Source organism: Streptopelia decaocto (assembly GCF_964273445.1).
Source record: "Streptopelia decaocto genome assembly, chromosome: 1".
NCBI classification, from domain to species: Eukaryota; Metazoa; Chordata; class Aves; order Columbiformes; family Columbidae; genus Streptopelia; species Streptopelia decaocto.
Genome location: NC_138663.1, coordinates 30,043,060 through 30,063,359, shown reverse-complemented (window position 1 = coordinate 30,063,359; position 20,300 = coordinate 30,043,060). Strand labels below are relative to the sequence as shown.

The 20,300-nt window shown below is 36.6% G+C and overlaps 1 protein-coding gene across 1 annotated transcript in view; it reads right to left on the bottom strand.

Annotated features, from left to right (window-relative positions):
* The window catches only part of IMMP2L (inner mitochondrial membrane peptidase subunit 2), a 464,946-nt gene that overhangs the window by 95,496 nt on the left and 349,150 nt on the right, over nt 1–20,300 (bottom strand). Inside the window, exon 5 of the mRNA XM_082070640.1 lies at nt 1,730–1,832. Coding sequence (XP_081926766.1) covers nt 1,730–1,832 — 103 coding nt within the window. The remainder of the gene's footprint in view (nt 1–1,729; nt 1,833–20,300) is intronic.

Here is a 20,300-nt window from a genome sequence, read left to right as displayed (position 1 = left end):
ATTAGGAAATTAAATGAGGAAAATACCTATTTACCCTTGACCTGTCCATAATGTGTTCATCAACACAATACAAAGGTCATTCTTCCTGCAGAAAGCTAAAGAATTCACTGTTAAAAACTGTCTTACTAGCTCTCAAAAGGTGCTACTGCTGTGACATACTCTCCAACGTTAGCTAGCAGCTGATGACTGACTGATAAGAGGTGAAACCCTAGTGAAGGTGATTTTCTAACATTTATAAACATCAGTGAATTGAGTAAAAATTTGAGGGTCTTTAGATTTACCCCAACATGTGATCTTGTACCAAAGCTGCAAAGTGCCTACTTTGAAGATTTTACCTTGTATTAATTTCTGTGTGAGCTGCTGCAAATCTGAAACTAATGTCCAACTGCTAAAGTTTCCCTGTTCTCTGAGTCCACATTGGCAATATATTTGTAAGTGAAAAGAAGATTAGGGGCTTTATGTCTAAGATTTATCTTGGGAACAGACAGCAAGTCAGAAAAGGAAAAGCCTACCACAGGGGGAAAGAGATACCTGCACGAGATAGACTAAAATAAATCCTGAAGGAAAGAACCTCTAAAACTAGATGTTAGAAATCTTCGATGATAGCAGCAGGAAAATAATAATGAAAAATAGCAAGAAATACAAGCACAAAAAAAGTGAGATAAGCCAAAAGAGAGGCAATAGCATCACATACTCCAAAGGAGACAGTAGACCTTTTTTGCATTGCTTCCTGAGAACAAATTATTTCAAGTTAATAACTGGGCTAAATATCCAGAAGCCAGACAAACTCATAAGGTCCTTGCTGTTGCTAATTCAATTAGAGTCAGTGGGGTGACTTCCGTATGAAATAGGTATTAAATGCATAGGGGTGGAAAAATCTAGTCTTGACAACTTTGCTGTGAAAACCAGTGGGTTTTTTATATTAGAAGCATATTCTCTCTTAAAGACACATGTCAAAAACCTGCATACAGATTAGGGCAAAAACCATTTCTATTTCCACAGAAGGATGCACATATGCAACTATTTTCTGCATGCTAGATTAAGTCAAAACAAGAACAGGAATCCACACAAAGTGTAACAAAACCAAAACCAAACAAAAACTGGAGTGCAGAGAAAACATTTACTGTCTCTCTTGTGAACAGAGGAACACTTTTACCAGTCAAGAATCAGATTTTCCAGGCTACGTTTTGTCTTTAATCAATATGAAAATAGCCCTGTATAAAGAAAACTTAAATATTTACTTTGTGGAAAGTTTTGAAATATCTCTGCTGTTGTCCACAGACCAATTTAACAGTTAACACTTCCTAAGCACAGTTATGGTTTCTTAACTCTTTACCCCAGCGCTGGTACTAAAGCCAGAACAAGCTCCTGGGAGGGAACCACTCCAAATTACCTCAGCTGGCAACATGTCCTCAGGGAGCATCTGTCAGCTACAGGGAGCTGGCTCGCCCTCTGGCTATTCCCCCAGTACATCCCTCCAAATTTAAAATCTCCACCACTTCTCCTTCCATGTGTGGGAATTAAAAGGAGCCTTTATTCTTTTTGCAATAGTTAAGAGCAACCTCAGTCTCTGCTGACCAAGATATTTCAGAAGATCTAACAATGCTCACACAAATAATAAAAACACAATCACAATCAATTAATACTTTCAGTGTTGCACAAATGACCCAGCAGACATGTATTGCTTTTCAGCTGCAAAGTGTAAATGATATACAGATAATTGACTTACCGGGCCAAAAGCATTGCTGTCAAAGCTGTGTCCATGGTGATCACCTTCCACCCAAATATGCCCGTGTGGAACTTTAACATACTTCTTTTTGTATCCAATGGTTCTGAAAATAATTGCAAAAATGGCTAATCAGGTTAAAAGAAAAATCTACAATGTTTTGCTGGGAAAATTCACATATCTATTGTTTTGGAAGCTGATGTTGCATACCTTCCAACACTTGCTTAAAAAAACCTGCATTGAAGTCGTTTAGACTTCAAGAGTGCTCCTCAAGTGAAAATACATGACAATTTCATACGAGCTAAGTTGCACTTAGGGGCTGTTGAGTACATTGTTTCGGCAGAAAACACATCACAACAGGGAACAGGAGACTTAACAGTTAAATATAATTAAGAGATTCCTATTTCCATCTGTGTAGTAACAATTCTTTGAATCATCAAATTTTAGCTCAAGTAAATGTCTGTGGATACATGTTGCAGTCACATAAAGATGTTGTACTGAAAATGCTTTTCTTCCGCAGTAGGGTTAGGTACTCGTCATAAATAGATTGGCACATCTGAAACGGCTTTGGCTTCAGCACTTGGATTCCTGTAACTCTTATGACCTGGGGGTAGGATTTCTTCAGCTGTAACAAGCTAAACAGGATGAACTTAAAGGAAAGCCCTAAGAGAAGGTCAAATGCTGCAAGAAAAAAATTACATTGATGACTCAAGCTGTTCTCCATGGAAATTCATACTGAAGCAGTGCCTCAGCATGCCCTGATATTACAAAAATTACAAACTACAGATGAGTCCTAAATCTGAGGTGCAGAGCATGCAAAATTCCTGTATTTAGTTGCTGAGTAGCTGTCATTTTCACAATTCCAGTCTGCTTTCTACCATACACTTTTGCTTTCTTTCAGAGGGGATCTGTTATTCTGCAATCATTCGTGCAGGGAGGTGATTTTATCATGCACACCAAATTATTACCATGATGAAGCATTTACAGATGGGACTATGGGTAATGATACCTCTTATTTTGATTTGGATAACCAAGCCTGTCCATAGACAGAAACAGACTTTTGATCTAGCTCGTTACCTCCAGCTGCTCATCACTTTTCACTGTCTGGAAGATATGCCCCTAAAGAAGGAGGCAGAAGGAGCACACTCGAGAAGTGAGGAGAATCAACTGAAGAGAGAAAGTCAGCTTCACCAGGAGATTCAGCTGAATTGTGCAGCAGCATTGATCAGGGATGTTCACAATTCAAAATGGGAAGACTGGTTTTGGTGAGGTTTGTTTGGCTTGGGAAGGGTGGGAGAAGAGGTGTGAGAATGTTATAAGGACAAGCTAATTCTGGAGACCATGAAAGATTAGATGGATCAGGAATCATCAAAAGTGCCTTCTATTTTCTTTATTTGACATTATTAGTAAAAAAAAAAAAAAAAAAAAAAAAAAAAAATTTATTTTGCAAGTCATAAAATCTAACCAGTGCTTTTTCAAACAGCTTCAGAAGCAGCTGAAAGGAGGAGGGTGCCAGAACTATATTCTATTGAAAGTTCGACCTGTGCTTTCAATGAAAACTGAAATAATAATAGTATACTTGCAGGAAAAAAAAAACTCTAATTTTCATCTTTCCTTAGAACAGTTTCATATTACACAGGACTCAAGACTGAGTTCCTAAACCACTCAAAACAAAAATGAAAACTTTCCTGAGTTGGTAAATATATGATTTCTTAAAGTGTAGTTCTGTAATAATTCAATTATGCTAAAAGAGCAATTTATTATTCTGCTTTTTTTTTTTAGGAAGAAACATGGCATACAGTCTGGACAATAAAATTATTTATGTTTTGAGATTCCATAATGCTTTCTGTCAATGGTAATTTATTTTATAAAGTGCCACATGAAACTACGTTTTATAGAAATATATTTTAATATATGGGTTCATTGAAGTTGGCTGTTAATTCTGTTCTTTCTGATTAGACACTCTGAAAATTATTAAATTAATATCTTTCATCAGTGATAAAGGCAAACAATAGCTCAAAAAATATTTAATTTTCTCTTCCATTCATCTTCCTGAATATAGAAGAGTAGATAGTCATAAATTTTGTACCTTTGCAGACTTCAGGCAGAAGACTGAATTTCACCCAGGAGGGCAGAAAGATATGAAAGTTAATTCTGCTGACATGTTTACCTCATACATGTCAGGAAAATAAAATGTCAAATGTCAGTCAGTGACTCCATCTCAGACCAGACACAACCTTCTCCTACTCCCAAATAATCTCCTCCTTTATTATGATTAGGAAATCACTAAGAGGAAAGAAGAAAAAAAAAAAAAGTACTTGGAAACAAAAATGGAAATAATTTGGTCTGCAGGGATAGGTTTTTCAGAGGTTTGCAGAGACCCTGTGAAAATAGAAAGTCTTAACACAGGTATACAGTGTGTTGTTTAAGGCCTAAAGCAAAAAGAAAAAGATTACACGGTGCAGTAACTATCATTGGTTCTTTTTATTACTTCTGCAACACAGGAAAATACATATTTCTTTCTACTCTTGAAATAACCGTCATAAACCAGAAAAATCTGCTACAACTATGGAAAAAAAGTCTCTTACAGTGATTAAAGAGGAATAGTGTACAAACTCTCATATCAAAAAAGCAGAGAATTGTACAAAAGAAGTTTTGATTTAGAGGAAATAGAATTAAAATTGATGATGTTAATGTAATAAGGGAACAGGGGAGAGAAAAAGAAATAGAAAAGAAACAGAAGCAGCAGTTCTAATTATCTGCTTTAGTAGACAGGACTGATACTGCATGGATAAATTCCTCTGTAAGCTCAGCAAATAAATGTAAAACCTTCTGCCATTTCATGTATGGGGTATAGAGTTAATCAGATTGTTCCCAAATGTAGGTCCAATAGAAAAACATCAAGCTGTATTGTAAACAATAAGTACCTGTATAGCTGTGAACAAAAGAGAAGCAAGAAAATATATTTTCCTAAGACAATTCTTTCAAAATGTTAGCATAGTATTTGCACAGGGCAGTTATCTAGATACTTTGCATCCACTTCAGCAATCCTCCCGCAAAAAACTGTCCTGTGGAACACATGTGAAATCTGAAAACAAAGTTTACTTTAGGCTTCTACTGTATGACTTTACTAACAATCAGCAGCAATAAAATCATGTTACAGTGAACTGGATCATCCATTACTTAATATTGGTTTTAATTTTCAACATCATTTTGAGTTACTCCACAACAGATCAATAAACCATTCACACAAGTAAACAAGGCTACAAGCTTCAGAAAGCCAAATTCAGTTAATGACAGTAGGTTATTTTTAATTACTGTTGTGAAGACTATGTTGAATTTTTTTGAGAACAAAAAACCCCAAACTTGTAGTTTCTTCCTCTATGAAGAGAGCACAAATCGTTTCATAATCAAAATTAGTCAGTAACACTGTCAATCTCTCACATGAATAATCTTGCAGAAATTAAACACTTTAATCTTTGGCCTAAATTGCAAGATGAAAATCACATGTGTGTGCTACATTGGCAATATGGCTCTTGCTCCAAATGTTCAAACTACCATTTATTCAGTTCAGTAGCTACCTATTTTAGCTAGACATGCTGAAAGAAAACTACTACCCGTCTTTTTGTGCTACAAGGCAAATTTACTAACAGAAATTGTACAACTTCATTTCTGAGAAGAAGGAGATCCTTCTTCCTAAGGACATCTTTGAAGGCAACTGCCATCTACTTTTCAGATTCAGGCCTGAGTAAATAAATAATAATTATAAGCATAATGATCAATACTTCTGTGAAAAAAAATAATACAAAATAAAGTGAAAAATTACTCCTGAATGCTTCTAGAACTCTTCAACAATGACAACAACAAAACATAAAATCATCGAGCCAAATATCAACTAAAAGCACAGTTAGCTCATCGGGAATTTTACATCAATTTTTGAGAGCCCTTTGCTACAAAGGAAATGTAGTCAATAATGTAGTGTGTATTTTGAAAGTAATGTAAAAAATCTATTTTTCTTTCTTAGTTGAGTATTCTTAGACTCATTTATATGACTTGGCCTGTAATCTTGACTTGTTAGCTCTCACACACTAATTTTTAACTAAATTTAGATGTCTGAATGAATTCTTAAGAGAACAATTTGTATAAGTAATCATTAACTTAGTATTTGTTAATTTCATATCTACTTAATTAGCATGATTTATAATTACTGAAAAATCTTTTAAATTTCAGAAAGCCTCTACTAATAAAGAGCAGTTTTTCACTTTCTGAAACCTACTATTACTTTGAAGTAAAAAAAAAATGAAGACTGTTTAACACCTCTTACTCTTCCCATTGTAAAGGTTCACTTTAGGAATAGCATAGGCAAAGATATTAAAATATCGAGGCTTTGATACATAGTATTCAGCATCTGTTAAAAAACATACTATTGTGTGCAAAAAAAATTTCAGCATTTACCAAAGTCTTTGACACATTAGCAATAACCACTTATGCCACTGTTGTTCAAACTGTAGTTAAACTCTCAGTAGCTTTAACAGCAGAATCTACACAAGCTGCAGCAATTTTCTTGATCAGAATGCAATGGAATTACATTTCTTTTTTTAGTAATTTTGACAGAAATTGACCTGAAATTCTGATTTCTTTTTCTTACATTGGAGGTACATTTTGAACCTTTGCAAAGGTGTTGGTTTTTTTTTCCTCCATGATTTAATAGTTATCAGATGTACTTATATCTATCCTCGGCTAAGAAATAATTTCAATCCTGACAGTCAAAAATGAGCTCGATATGGTATTTTAGCCACCTGCCCACAAGCAAGAAAAATCTGCTTTTTTAGGATGTGGTAACAGTGCCAAAGCAAGCAACTTGGCTCAGCTAAGCTGGATGAGGAATGACTGCCTTCAGTTTGATTCGACCTTGAGAAATCAGAAGGTCTCAGCAATCTGCAAACCTTTGGGTATCATTGGGGAACAGAAATTGTAGATAATTTTCTCTGTTTGCACAGAAGGAAAAAAAAAAAAAAAACCCACAAATACAAACTCTTTTGTAAAATAGGTAGTCTCTATCAACAACTTTTTCCAAACAACATAAATTGCTGTATATGGAAGTTTTCCACATACATCCATCTTCATCAAATTCATAGAATGAAAAAAGGGTAAGACATTCAATTTCAGATGACACCCAGATCCCAGGACACAAATCTTATTGTAATATATCATGTAAGTTGTACTGGTATCACCACAAGGAATCTTCCACATGACACTAAACACCTTCCTGCCCCCTACGAAATCTCTTTTTTCTCTTCCAACACACACATACAGCCATCTGTCTTTCTACTTTAACTCTTCCCTTACATATACTATATTCCTTTGGTCACAAGCTGTCATTGAAATCAGCTGCTTTTAGAAGACAGAGTTATGTATGTGAAGCAACTAGATTTTTTTTTTTCTGAAGGCCAAGTTAACAGACTATGCATGAAAGTATGTCAATAGGTTAGGGAACATTCTCTAGTTGTGTACAGTTATCAGCTTTTGCCTTGGAGCTGAAACGTGTTTTCCTTAAAAGCTGCAGATCAGTCAGTCATTGCGAGGCCTGACTTTCAAATGTGCATCCAAGATCAGAACCAGGAAACTCATGGCGGAGATCCCATGCTTTAGAACTTGTGACAAAGATGAGAAACTAGTAAAGTGTTGGAGGAGACACTGCCTGGGATACTGCTCCTGGAGCATTGCCGAATCTGATACATTCAGAAGGGAACTCCCAAAAGAAGACATGCCAGGATGACAGAAATGGCAGAATCTTGAAACAAGAGACATTCATTTGATGAGATTAGGAGCAGCCATTAAGGAGGCAGAGATTCCATCTGCCTATAATTGAGCAAATTTTTGAGTGTCTAAATGCTGTAGGTTTCACCTTTTGCAATGAAAGATTTTGAAGTTTCAGGAAAAAAATCATAGAATCATTTTGGTTGGAAGAGACCCTCAGGATTATCAAGTCCAACCATAATCTAGCTCTAGCACTAAACCATGCTTCTAAGAACCTCGTCTAAGTGCCTTTTAAACCCCTCCAGGGATGGTGACTCCACTACTTCCCTGGGCAGCCTGTTCCAATGACTGATAACCTTTTCCATGAAGAATTTTTTCCTTAATATCCAATCTAAACCTCCCCTGGCACAACTTGAGGCCTTTTCCTCTTGATACTTGGGAGAAGAGACCAACACCCTCCATGCTACAACCTCCTTTCAGGTAGTTGTAGACAGTGATAAGGTCTTCCCTCAGCCTCCTTTTCTCCAGGCTAAACAGCCCCAGTTCCCTCAACTGCTCCTCACAAGACTTGTGCTCCAGACCCCTCACCAGCTTCATCGCCCTTCTCTGAACTCTCCAGCACCTCAATGTCCTTCTTATGATGAGGGGCCCAAAACTGAACACAGGATTCAAGGTGGGGCCTCACCAGCACTGAGTACAGTGGCACAATCAATTCCCTACTCCTGCTGGCCACACTATTCCTGATACAAGCCAGGATACTGTTGGCCATTTTGGCCACCTGGGCACACTGCTGGCTCATATTAAGCCAACTGTCAACATCCTCAGATCCTTTTCTGCCAGGCAGGTTTCCTGACACTCTTTCCAAGCCTGCAGCGCTGTCTGGGGTTGTTGTGACCCAAGTGCAGGGCCTGGCACTTTGCCTTGTTGAACCTCATACAATTGGCCTCAGCTCATTGATCCAGCTGGGATCTGATCCCTCTGTATAGCCTTCCTACCCTCCAGCAGATGAACACTCCCACCCAGCTTGGTGTCATCTGCAAACTTAGTAAGTGTGCACTCAATCCCCTCATCCAGATCATTGATAAAGAGATTAAACAGAACTGGCGCCAATACAGAGCCCTGAGGAACACCGCTCGTGACCAGCCACCAACTGGATTTGGCTCCATTCACCACAACTCTTTGGGCCCGGCCCTCCAGTCAGTTCTTTGTCCACTGCAGAGTACACCCATCCACGTCATGAGCTGCCAGCTTCTCCAGGAGAATGCTGTGGGTTACAGTATCAAAGGCTTTAGTGAAGTCTAAGTACACAACATCCACAGCTTTTCCCTCATCTACTAGGTGCACCTTGTCATAGAAGGAGATCAGGTTGGTCAAGCGAGACCTGCCTTTCATAAACTCATGTTGACTGGGCCTGATCACACAGTGTACTTGGATGTGTTGTGTGATATCACTCAGGCTGATCTACTCCATGACCTTCCCTGGCACTGAGGTTAGACTGACAGGTCTGTGGTTCCCCAGATCCTCCTTCTGGCCCTTCTTGTAGATGGGCATCACATTTGCCAGCTTCCAATCACCTTGGACTTTCCGGGTTAGCCAGGATTGCTGACAGATAATGGAAAGTGGCTTAGTGATCACCTCTGCCAGCTCTCTCAGCACCCTTGGATGTCTCCCATCTGTTCCCATAGACTTGTGGGTGTCCAAGTGGTGTAGCAGGTTGCTAACCATTTACTCTTGGACTATTGGGGCTTCATTCTGCTCCCAACCCCTGTCTTCTGGTTCAGGGGGCTGGGTACCTGGAGCACAACTAAAGACTGAGGCAAAGAAGGCATTTATTACCTCAGCCTTTCCCTCATCTCCTGTCACTATGTTTCCCCTACATCCATCAGGGGATCGAGATTCTCCTTAGCCCTCCTTTTGTTGCTGATACATTTATAGAAACATTTCTTGTTGCCTTTCACAGCAGTGGCCAGGCTCAGCTATAGTTGGGCTTTGGCCCTTCTAATTTTTTCCCTGCATAACCTCACAAAATTCTTGTATTCCTCTTGAGTAGCTTCTCTCTCCTTCCAAAGGTTATAAATTTTCTTTTTATTCCTAAGTTCCAGCTGCTGCTCTCTATTCAGCCAGGTCGGCCTTCTTCCCCACTGAGTTGCCTTCCAGCACACAGGGACAGACTGCTCCTGCACCTCTAAGATTTCTTTGTTAAAGAGCCACCGGCCTCCCTGGGACTCCTTTGTCCTTCAGGACTGCATCTCAAGGGACTCTGTCGACCAGCCTTCTGAATAAGTCAAAGTCTGCCCTTCGGAAGTCCAAAGTAGCAGTTCTGCTGTCCACCCTTCTAAATTCTCCAAGAATTTAGAAAACTCAATCATTTCATGATCACTATGCCCAAGGCAACCTCCAACCAACACATTGCCCATGAGTCCTTCTTTATTTACAAACAACAGATCCAGTGGGGCTCCTTCCCTCATATGCTCACTAACCAGCTTTGTCAGGAAGTTGTCTTCCATGCACTCCTGGAACCTCCTAGACTGCTTCCTTTCTGCTCTGTTGTATTTCCAGCAGACAGAAGACTCATTTTCTGGTTTCCTCATTCAGAGCAGAAATATGATAAAAAACAATCTTTTGTAATAAACGAGCAGTTACAGCAAGCAAGATGCTGAACAGAAAATGGGATCTCTTTTTTTCCAGCTAAAGTACTCCTGCCAAAGTGATGCACCCGTGCAGGTTCCTGTGACTCAGCAGTGCTAAGAATAAGTAGAAATCTGATATAGAAAGTACAGGAGATGCTTGCAGCTCTGTCATATTAATTAGATAATTTCTTATAAAGCATGTTGTTCTAAATAAAAAAAATATTTAGCCATTACTTGCTTCACTGGTTTCTTCAAAATAACAGTTAATCACTTTTAAAACATACAGTATTGGGGAAAGCTACTGGATTTCAACTTAAATTAAAAAGCAGTCGAATCAGATACTGATATTTACATTTTTTGCCAACTACCTGCTGTGTGAAAGCTAGTTAAATTTTCAAAATTATGCATCATGTTTTGCATCAGATAACTTAAAAACTATATTTCTAACAGATGTCTATACCACACTGAGTGAGGTATACAAACATGATTATATCACTATCCTATATCACTGTCCTATATCACTAGGACAGTGCAATGAAGCCAATTACAGCATAACATTTTGAAATCAGAAGAAAAGTAGTCATCCAAAATTTTGTATTACTAATGCAGCTGTCCTTTATATGAGTTAATAGAATCTAGATCTCATTTTCACCAGGGCTTTCTTTATACTAAGTCAGCAAAGCAATGAGAACTGGAAATATTAGTTCTAAGGTAACAAGATACCAACGTGATGACCCATTTTGAAACACGGATAAGTACAACGCTCAGATTTTCAGGCAGTAATTCACACAGTGATTATTGAAAAATTCACTATTAATTGATATCTTAAGTATGCACGGTTAAGTGAATTCTGAATTTCCATTATTTTATGTCAAGATGTGCTTTATAAATGATATTTGCATTACAAAATATTTGATATTTTTATTATCTATCATAACTAGTACATATTGCTAGTCTCCCAGACATATGACTAGATGAAAGGAACATCATCTGAGTAAACAAGCCTAAGTGAAGTGTTCTAAAACACTGCCATCCAAAAAGCACTGTGCTTTTATAAAAATGGGAGTGAAGAAAACTGATGCAAACATTTTGGTGACGAGGAGAAATTATTTTTAGTGCCATATTACAAACAGGTACAGAAGCCACTCTTGAAAGCTCAGCATAATAAATTTAGCTTGGCAAAGACTTATCTCCTTCCACCAAAAGGGAAAGCTAGGAAAATATGAAAATATATTATGTACATCCATTTGTATATTAATAATTCTTTTGTTTTACATGTGACCTGATGAAGCACTTACTCTCTGCAAACCTTATTCTGACCTGTTTTTTTACTTATGTATTGTATACATAAATTTAAATATATATATGATAATACACATGACCCACATTACATACACATCAAAATAAAATCAGATTTCTTAAGCCATATCACTTTAACTTCTGACTCCATATAATTAAAAGACACATAAATGTGGCACTCAGGGACATGGTTTAGTGGTGGACTTGGCAGTGTTTGGTTTACGGTTGGACTCAATTATCTGGAAGGTCTTTTCCAACCTAAATTTTTGTATGATTCTATATATGCTTCCTCAGTGCACTCCTCTGCTACCTTCAAAATCTGCCTGACCATTAGGAACACTTTCGTCATCTCAGTTTTTCTTAAGGCACACAAAACTACCACCTAATTAAGCTACAACAAATAGATTGAACACATTTGTCTGAGTACCAACTAGCTATAGAAACAAAAATGAATTAGAAAAACTTCAAAACAGTTTATACAATATAGTTGACAGTTCATATAATAATATCTTATATCAATATTTACAGTTAACCAAGTCCAGACAACATATTATTTATACTTGCTTCATTTATCAGTATATGGCAGCATTGTTGTTACTATATTTGAATGACAGTACTGCAAATAATACAGATTAATATAAAAGATCACCTACCAAGCTTTCCATTTCATTAAAGAGATTAGTCAGATTTTGCCTTCAAGACTTTCCGTAATGGGTTTTTTTTTTTTTCCTTTTGTAAAAAAACAAGTATTTTATTATTCCTGAATATGTAAATGAGGATATGCCAACAATGTTAAAGGCCTTTCTACAAAATTAGTTCCACTCACTCTAGCAGTCTAATGAAATAAATGTATATTACACTACTGTGTATATTTATCTAAAATGATAAAATGACTGAAAGGACAAAGAACAAGCCAGCTTGTCTGCTAGAGATATTAGCCTTATTTTAAGCCTGAAGTTCTCTTGATAACACTCTATTTTGTACCAGGCAGCACACTATAACAGAGAAGCAAAGAGAAATAATTATAAGAGAGAAAAGATTAGAGATCATTGCTTATGAGAATCACAGAATTTATGGGATCATTGCTATGAGCAAAGGTATCCTTGACAGATCAGTTTCTCAGCAAAAGATATTAAACATACCTCTGAATCCGGATAAATTTGACAAAAACATACCAAAGAAGGAGGAGTCATGCCTCTGTCTTAATATCACATAATTTCCCAGATAATTGCTCAAAATTCTGTTTGAGACTAATGTCAACATAATTCATTCTATACTCTGCTTTTTTCTTTCTTTCTTTCCTGAATTTTCAAGATATCCTGAAAACACTCAAGCTTTTAAATGTGTACATGAGACAAGATTCTCTGTATCTCAGTGCATTTCTCCTTCATTTATTTCCTTCCAGTTAAGTTTTTCATTATTTCTAGCATTCACTGAGAATTTTTCCCAAAGCTATAATTTCATTTCATCTTTGATCATAACTATATGAGGTGATAACATTTCTAGATGGTGTTTTCTTTTCTTTACACATTCTAACCTGCACTTTAAAGATATGTTTCATATCTAGGGCCTGAGTTTTGCCCCCTTTTTGATACTTTTACCCATATGTATATATTCAGATGACTGGATGTGAATATACACATCTGAACTCAATGATCTTAAAGGTCTTTTCCAACCTAAATGACTCTATGATCACAAAGATTTGTTACACAGATGCTGGCAAGCACTCTGTGAGTTGAGTTTAAAAAGCTACAGCTGCCAGAATTTATTTTTTAGGTCTTGTGAATAGTAGAGCTGCATCAGGAGTATCAACCAACAATGCCAAGTGATCTGGATTTTAATCAAATAATTTCTCCTCAGGTAAAATTTATTTGTAGTCGTTTCCAGTCACTTTTTATGATTCCCATTTCTACCTCATGTTGCCTTTCTGTATTTTTTTCAACACATCCTGCCTTCCTTCATAAGCTATGTAAAAGACCACTGCAGACCACTATGCACATAACACAGCAGCACAGGAAGGAGGCCTGGGGCTACCTCAAGCACTTCATGCTTGTTCTTGTAAAGCAGAACTCATTTTGCTCCTAGGAACGCTCAACTAACAGTAGCTTCCCTCCCACAGATGATGTTATCCCTTCTTCCTCTAACATTTGTGGGTGGTTTCATATTTGGGTCTTCTACACTATTCACTTCATATCACATGTCACTTTGTTTTCATCTGTTCAAGCACTAACAGCATTCTCATTTTCTGATCATTTCCATCCTTTCTAGGAAAATGTAATTTTGGTGAATTTTTAATAAAACTATGGATGATTTCTGCTAAACTGTATTTGAAATCACATGCAGATAAGCTCAGAATCTGGTCTTCCCCTTCCCCCCTCCCCCTTTTTTTTTTCTTTCCCCAAATTGATTAAAACTATAGCAAAACAATGCTGAGATGATACTGTGAAATACCTCTTCAAGAACCATATTCTTTTCAAAGTCTACATACAACTTGCATAATTGCCTCTAACTACATTGAGAGTATTCTTATTTAAAATGAGTATTAGTAAATTATATATTTGATATCAATACGTACTTTGCAATTTGTTCAACATTGTCTACTATCTAAAGATAACTGCATATACTATATTTATGTGAATACAAATATTCCTACACACTTTTACACAAATCTGTCACTCCCATTAGAGGTACTGAAGCTACTTCATTTTTTTGCTCAGCATGTTCTCTTAATCAGAAAAACTGTAATTAGTTTTCAAGATAAATTGAACCAAAAACAAAACAGTAATTTTGTGTTGTATCCACTGCATTTATATGGGTAACCAGCTTACTTATTCAGCAAAAGCAAACATATATCTCCTTCACTTATGAATCTGATTCCAATTGCCAACACTGTGCCCTTTCAAGTTAAGATTATAAAAATTATTCAGTTTTCTTCTTTTGATGAATGTCCCATTAACCAAGTGAGTGTATAATTTCATTACCTTCTCACATTTCTCTGCTAAATTATATTGATAATTAGTATGATAGGTTTTTGCTAATATCACTAACAGCTATTAACAATATCATATTATAACATGTATTAGATGGGAATCATTTGTTAGATTCATTATCATTAGCTTCACAATTTTACCAAGGTAAAATCTTACTAGTTATTCTAGGTCATCTAAGTACCATTTTTGTGAAATTGGAAATTTTATACCTGTAAGAACAGGAGGATAGAGATCAAAAGAGTACTGCTATCAGAAGATTAATTCTTGTACCCTACATTCTTTTTTTTATTAATATTGAATCAACTGGGAAAATCGCTGGGTAAAATTTTAGCTTTAGACATGTCTGAAGGAACTGAAGAAAATTGTTTGGACCGGTTAAGTTTTACAGTACTGTAAACAAGACCAAGTTTTCACCTGATACATACTTAATGGTTTGGGCTTAAAGACATACTGCAGCAATATGTATCTTTTTCCCTCTTTCAATAATAGATACAGAAATTTTCCTCTCAGTAAGAAAGGAGATGGTCCAACCTTTCTCAAGATTAAAAGTTGTGGAACTTAAAAGTTGACTCAGCAGTTAATCTCCATCCTGCAGAATCTGGAACTATTCAATAAAGCTCCCTATAAAACTCTCCTTGCATGAGCTCGTGTTTTCTCCTCACACAACTCCTCTCCCTTAGCAGTTCTGCGATTTCTTCTGCCACAGGAACTGTCAAGGGAAAGCCTGTAGCCCGATTCTGTGACCTTTGATTACCAACCCTGTGTGTTTTCTCAGCCTCAGGGTGGAGGTGAATGGCCATGCCAGCCTTCCAACAAATGTGCTCTGTCTGCCTAAATGTGAGAGGAGGAGGATGAGAGGAGAGAAAAAAGTTTGAAAATTCTTTATATCCCAGAATGGAAAATCATGGCATCTACTGCCATGTACAACTCCATTGGCCTATTGCTATTCTGAGGAATTGCTGAATGTAGAATAGATCTCTTTTTTCCAAAAAGCAGTGATAGGGTGGTCACAAAAGCAGAGCTTCTTCTTCACTGCTAGAGGCTACTGAGCTTCCGTATTCTGATTTCTGGACCCCTCTCAGCTTCAGGCTGGCTGAAGACCAAATACTGAGCATAGACATAGAATGAAGTGTCAGGTCCAACTGTTGCAGCCAGGGAAAACTGTGCAGTCAAGGAGAAAAAGACTTGCTTGTATAGAGGTTTCACTCCAATTTCTGATGTAGGTATCCATTTTATAATCCGACTTTACTGCATTAAAACACAGACAAACCCATCTGGGTGACCACAAATCAGGCTTTTTCTCCTCCCTGGAATGGTGTGCTAACAACTGGACTAGAAGCAGTCTTTCTTTTTTTGCCCACTCTCTTTCTCAATACCTTCCAATTAAATTTCAACCAGCTCTTTCAATCCTCAACTCACCTCTTGGAGGAATGATGGGGCACAGAGGCACCATGAACAAGCCTACAGCTTGGTGATTATGGCATTCTCCAGAAATAAGAAAGAGTGGGGTCAAACCCCAATCTGACTTTACAAGGTGTTAGTTGTGCTTTTGATTGCATCTAATTTGGTGTCTAGGCACTGTCTGCTAAACTACCTGGCACTTCTGTCTACGTGCAGCTGCTTATAATAAAGTACCAAGGAACTGCTGGAGTATCAGACCTCTCTCCGGGACAGAAATGGGAGTGATGGCAATGAATCTGCATTTACCTGAGATTCAGATGGTCTAGATTGTATTGAAACCATGAAGCTTGAAACACGGCACTGCGCTATACCAACAAAAGTGCTGTTGAAACATCATATATAGAGTAACATTTAGCACAGTCTAACCACTCCTGCCAAGACTGACAAGGTACTTGCTCACTGATGTAAAAGGGCCTTTAAAAACATATATATATTTAAAGTTATCTACTCTAGAATAACTTGCTCAGGAATAAGAAAAAGATCCATAACTCTGTAGAGCTTATTTAATAAATAGTGAAGAGAGATTCTGCAGTTTCCCATGTGTAAATGTCATTTGCAACTGATAAAAGAAGTTTTAACACATCATAGAGAACAATACCCCATTTGATTTTTTGGAACCTTATAATATCATCATTGTGAATAGCTGTTTCAGATAAAATCAGATTCTTGTAGACCTGTTCCTGCTAAAAGAGTCTGGCAATATCTTTGCCTAGTTCCAACTGTACAAAATAATTCCCCACCCACATACCTCTCACACAGAAGTTAATTGTTACACATTCTTTATTGCTTAGCATTATCTAAAGGTATTAAAATTGCCTTATCTGCTTTAGATGGTATATAGAAAAGCAGAACCTTGACTTAACAAGTCCATTCAAGATGTATGTTTTTTTTCTTTTTTAAAGGACTCTACTATCCAAAAGCTAATTGAGAAGCTTGCAAGTAATCCATAAAAAAACAAACAAACAAACAAACAAAAACAACTACAACTCTGTGTTATTTAATAAATATATATTTTTATCATGCAAGTTTTAAAATTCCCAAATATTTCAATTTTTAATCTCAAATATATAGGGTTTGGCTACAGACTTGTCTGATTTTAACCTGAAAAATTTGCTTTAAAAAAAAAAATCTAAAAAAACATGGGTTTTTATTAAAAGATATGAGCACATATCCATAGATCAGCCTGCAGAAGACACCTGCTTTTGAACAGGTGATGCTCTTTCAGACTGAATTTCCAAATTACAGTTTTGCAAGACTCCATCCTTTGAGGTTTCCCATCTCTTGTACAGGTACAATGAAATTCAACTTTGGTTTACATATCAAAATTATTTTAAAGGATATTTGTATTCATAGAAAGCTAAAGTGACCTAAAATATAGTCTGCAATTGCCAACAAATATTTTTTTAAAGAAATTTCCATGTGTGAAGTTTTTGCAGCATTGTCAGCGTGTAACATAGTATAAACTACTACTACTGAAATGCCTTAAACATGGTGAAAGCACTGCCTATCAATATGCAAATAAAAACCAAGACATAATAAAATAGTTGTAATACAGACTTCTCTGAAGCAGCATTTAATTTATTTCAAAACAAACTCTCAAGAGAAAAAAAAAAAAAGTTATTTTCAGGAGCCTTTGTCATTGAACACTTTTCAAAAACTGGATTTTTGGTTTATAGAACATTTCAGTTACTTTTACCTGACCGCCCTTATAAAATCATGTGACTGGAGAGAGGTTTCATTTTTCTTTTTATTGGGAAAAGCCCAGTGAAAGTTATAGATTAATTTTATAAAATATGAAAAGCATTTATCACCTTCTCCAACACAAGTAGGTTAACTGAATTTAATTTAAAAATCCTGAACTGCATGTTATGAGAAAAATTAAGTAACCATGCATGGGTTACAGCATCTCCATAATAAATATGTGCTGATAATGTGTAATTGTTGCTGGACTAAATATCAGAAAGTAATGTGCTTAATCCACACTCACCAGCTACATCCATCCTGTCTTCAGCTCACCATGTCATCTGACATGGATCCCTGTGTCCCTACGGATACCTGATGGTGCCTCAGGTTCTTGCTGAAAATGCCCACAGAGCACATGGCAGACTAACCTTGATTGTTTGGACATCCTACCTGCCCTTTGGCAGGAACCCCAAATCTCCCAAGAAGTATCCCACTACCATGTGTCAATAAGCCAAAGTTAGATAACAACAATTATTTGGGCACTGGGATGCCCACCTTGCTCACAGTGCATGCAGATTTGTACCTGGGTCCACCTGGGGAGAAGAGAGGCACCATGTTTTCTTTCCCTATTGCCTCCAAACCTCATTGAAGTGTCACACCCCACGTAATTTTGGTCTAGAATAAAAACTTATGACCTTTTGCAAATTGAAGCATTGAAGGATTCATGCATTCAAGAATTATCCCAGTTGAATTCGAAGTATGTCTATTCAAGACATTTTGTTCAAAAGATCAAGCAAGGCAAGGTGGAAAAAAGAGAAGGAATTTTGCTTGAAATGAAAGTCTGTCAATTTATTTGCGTCTGATACACACGGATTCAAAGTGACTCCTGAAATTATTTCAAATAGTAGACATAAATTACTAAATAAAAATACTGAAATAATACTAGTAACTTTATTTTTCAAATTTTAAAAAGACATATCTCTAAGCACTTTTTTATAACTAAACTCACAGGTGGCTACTTTCATTATTTCTTCACAATTCTAATTAAACTTGTGAAATAAATGATGCTGATGCCTTTATGCCTGACAGTACAAGGAATGAATGTAGAAAACACAGCACACAACACCTGGTTTTAATTTCTACACAACTGTCTAAACAGTAATGCAAGATTCAAGTTCTTCCTCCTATTTTTAACCTTAGCTGAAACAGAAAAATGAGAGAGAAAAAGCGCTCTTTTTCCTATTTCAGTAAAACTTCAAATACAGGTGTGTGCATGAACACCTGAACATACAAATGGTTATTCAGAAGGGCTAAGTAAAGCTACCTGGAGCAATCTATGTGCAGGATAATTTTTCTAATATTTTCTTCCACTAAGAAAATTTTTGTCTTTGCACTACAATCCTGTGAAGCACTCAGCAAGTGAGTCATCAGACAGAGTGACTGGTCATTTCTGTCCTTTACTGCAACTGTATGATTAAGGGGAAAAAAAATAAAATTAAAAAAAAAATAAAAAGAAAAATGTGTAAGTATGAATGAAACAAATATTCAAGTATTTTTATCCTTAAAGGGAAATATTTTCTAGGAGGTTTCTACAATCAATTATTTTTGCTGAAATACACAATTATAATTTGAAGCAAGTATGCAACTCTTTTCTTGATATTAGTTTCATACCTAAACACAGATATTAATATTTCTTGGTGTTTAAGCTTAAGATAACTTTACACTAGATCCAAAAAGCATACTCATCATTAATCTTTTATGAAGAGCATAAGAAATGTCTTATTTCTGGGTCTGAGCAGCAGCCCATGTAGCCCTATAGTCTGTCTCCCAACAATTGCAAAAGCATACAGTGCCCAGGAAAAGCATGTTAGTCTGGCTTCTCTCCATGAGCATTGAGATTTACTGTATCAGAGATGTTTGATCATACATCGCTGTCTACTTCTTTTAGTATCCCTTTATTGATCTGTTATCCATGAATTAGTCTAGCCCATTTTGAACCTGTCTGTCTCCGCAGTCTTCTGGGGCAATAAATTCCAGAGTTCACTACCTGCTGTACTTGCTTTCATCTGTTATAATCTCCCACCAGTCTCATCAAGTGCCCCCAGATTCTGTATTGTGGGATTTGGTGAAGAGTTCAGCTCATGTACTGCCTTCACAATGTTGTAAACCTTAAGTATTTCTCCCCTCATTCTCTGCAAACTGAAAATTTCTCATGTTTTCAGTTGCCAACGTCAGGCAACTGCTCAATCAACATAATTTTTGTTGTTTTTCTCTTTAACCTCTCTCCATGTCTGCCTTTAAAATCATGTCTCAAGAAGGAAGAATTGACAGTTCCTTTAGGGGTCTTATATTCCTAGCCTGTTAAGGCAGACCTATACTCGCTTAATATTTTGTTAGTTTTTCAGCTTTGGTATTACAATTTAGATCAACAGTGGTAACCCAATAAACAGAAATGCTTAATTTAGGTATAGTCTAATACTATTCAGAGCAGTCTACTATTTGCCACATGCCACTTGTCTTTAAACATTTTTTTCTGAAAGAGCTCAATTACACACGGTCCAGTGTTGGACAATATAAAGAAATGATTCATGGAGCCTAAAAGGATTTAGAAAGTTGATCTTTGCTCCTAGGAGCAGATGTTAATAATAGATTCTTTTTTTCTCACAACACTGGAATTTCATATTGCTTTGTTAACAGGAAAAACCTGCAAAGCAGTAAAAATTTCAAACCAGAGATCCTCAAAGAAATAAT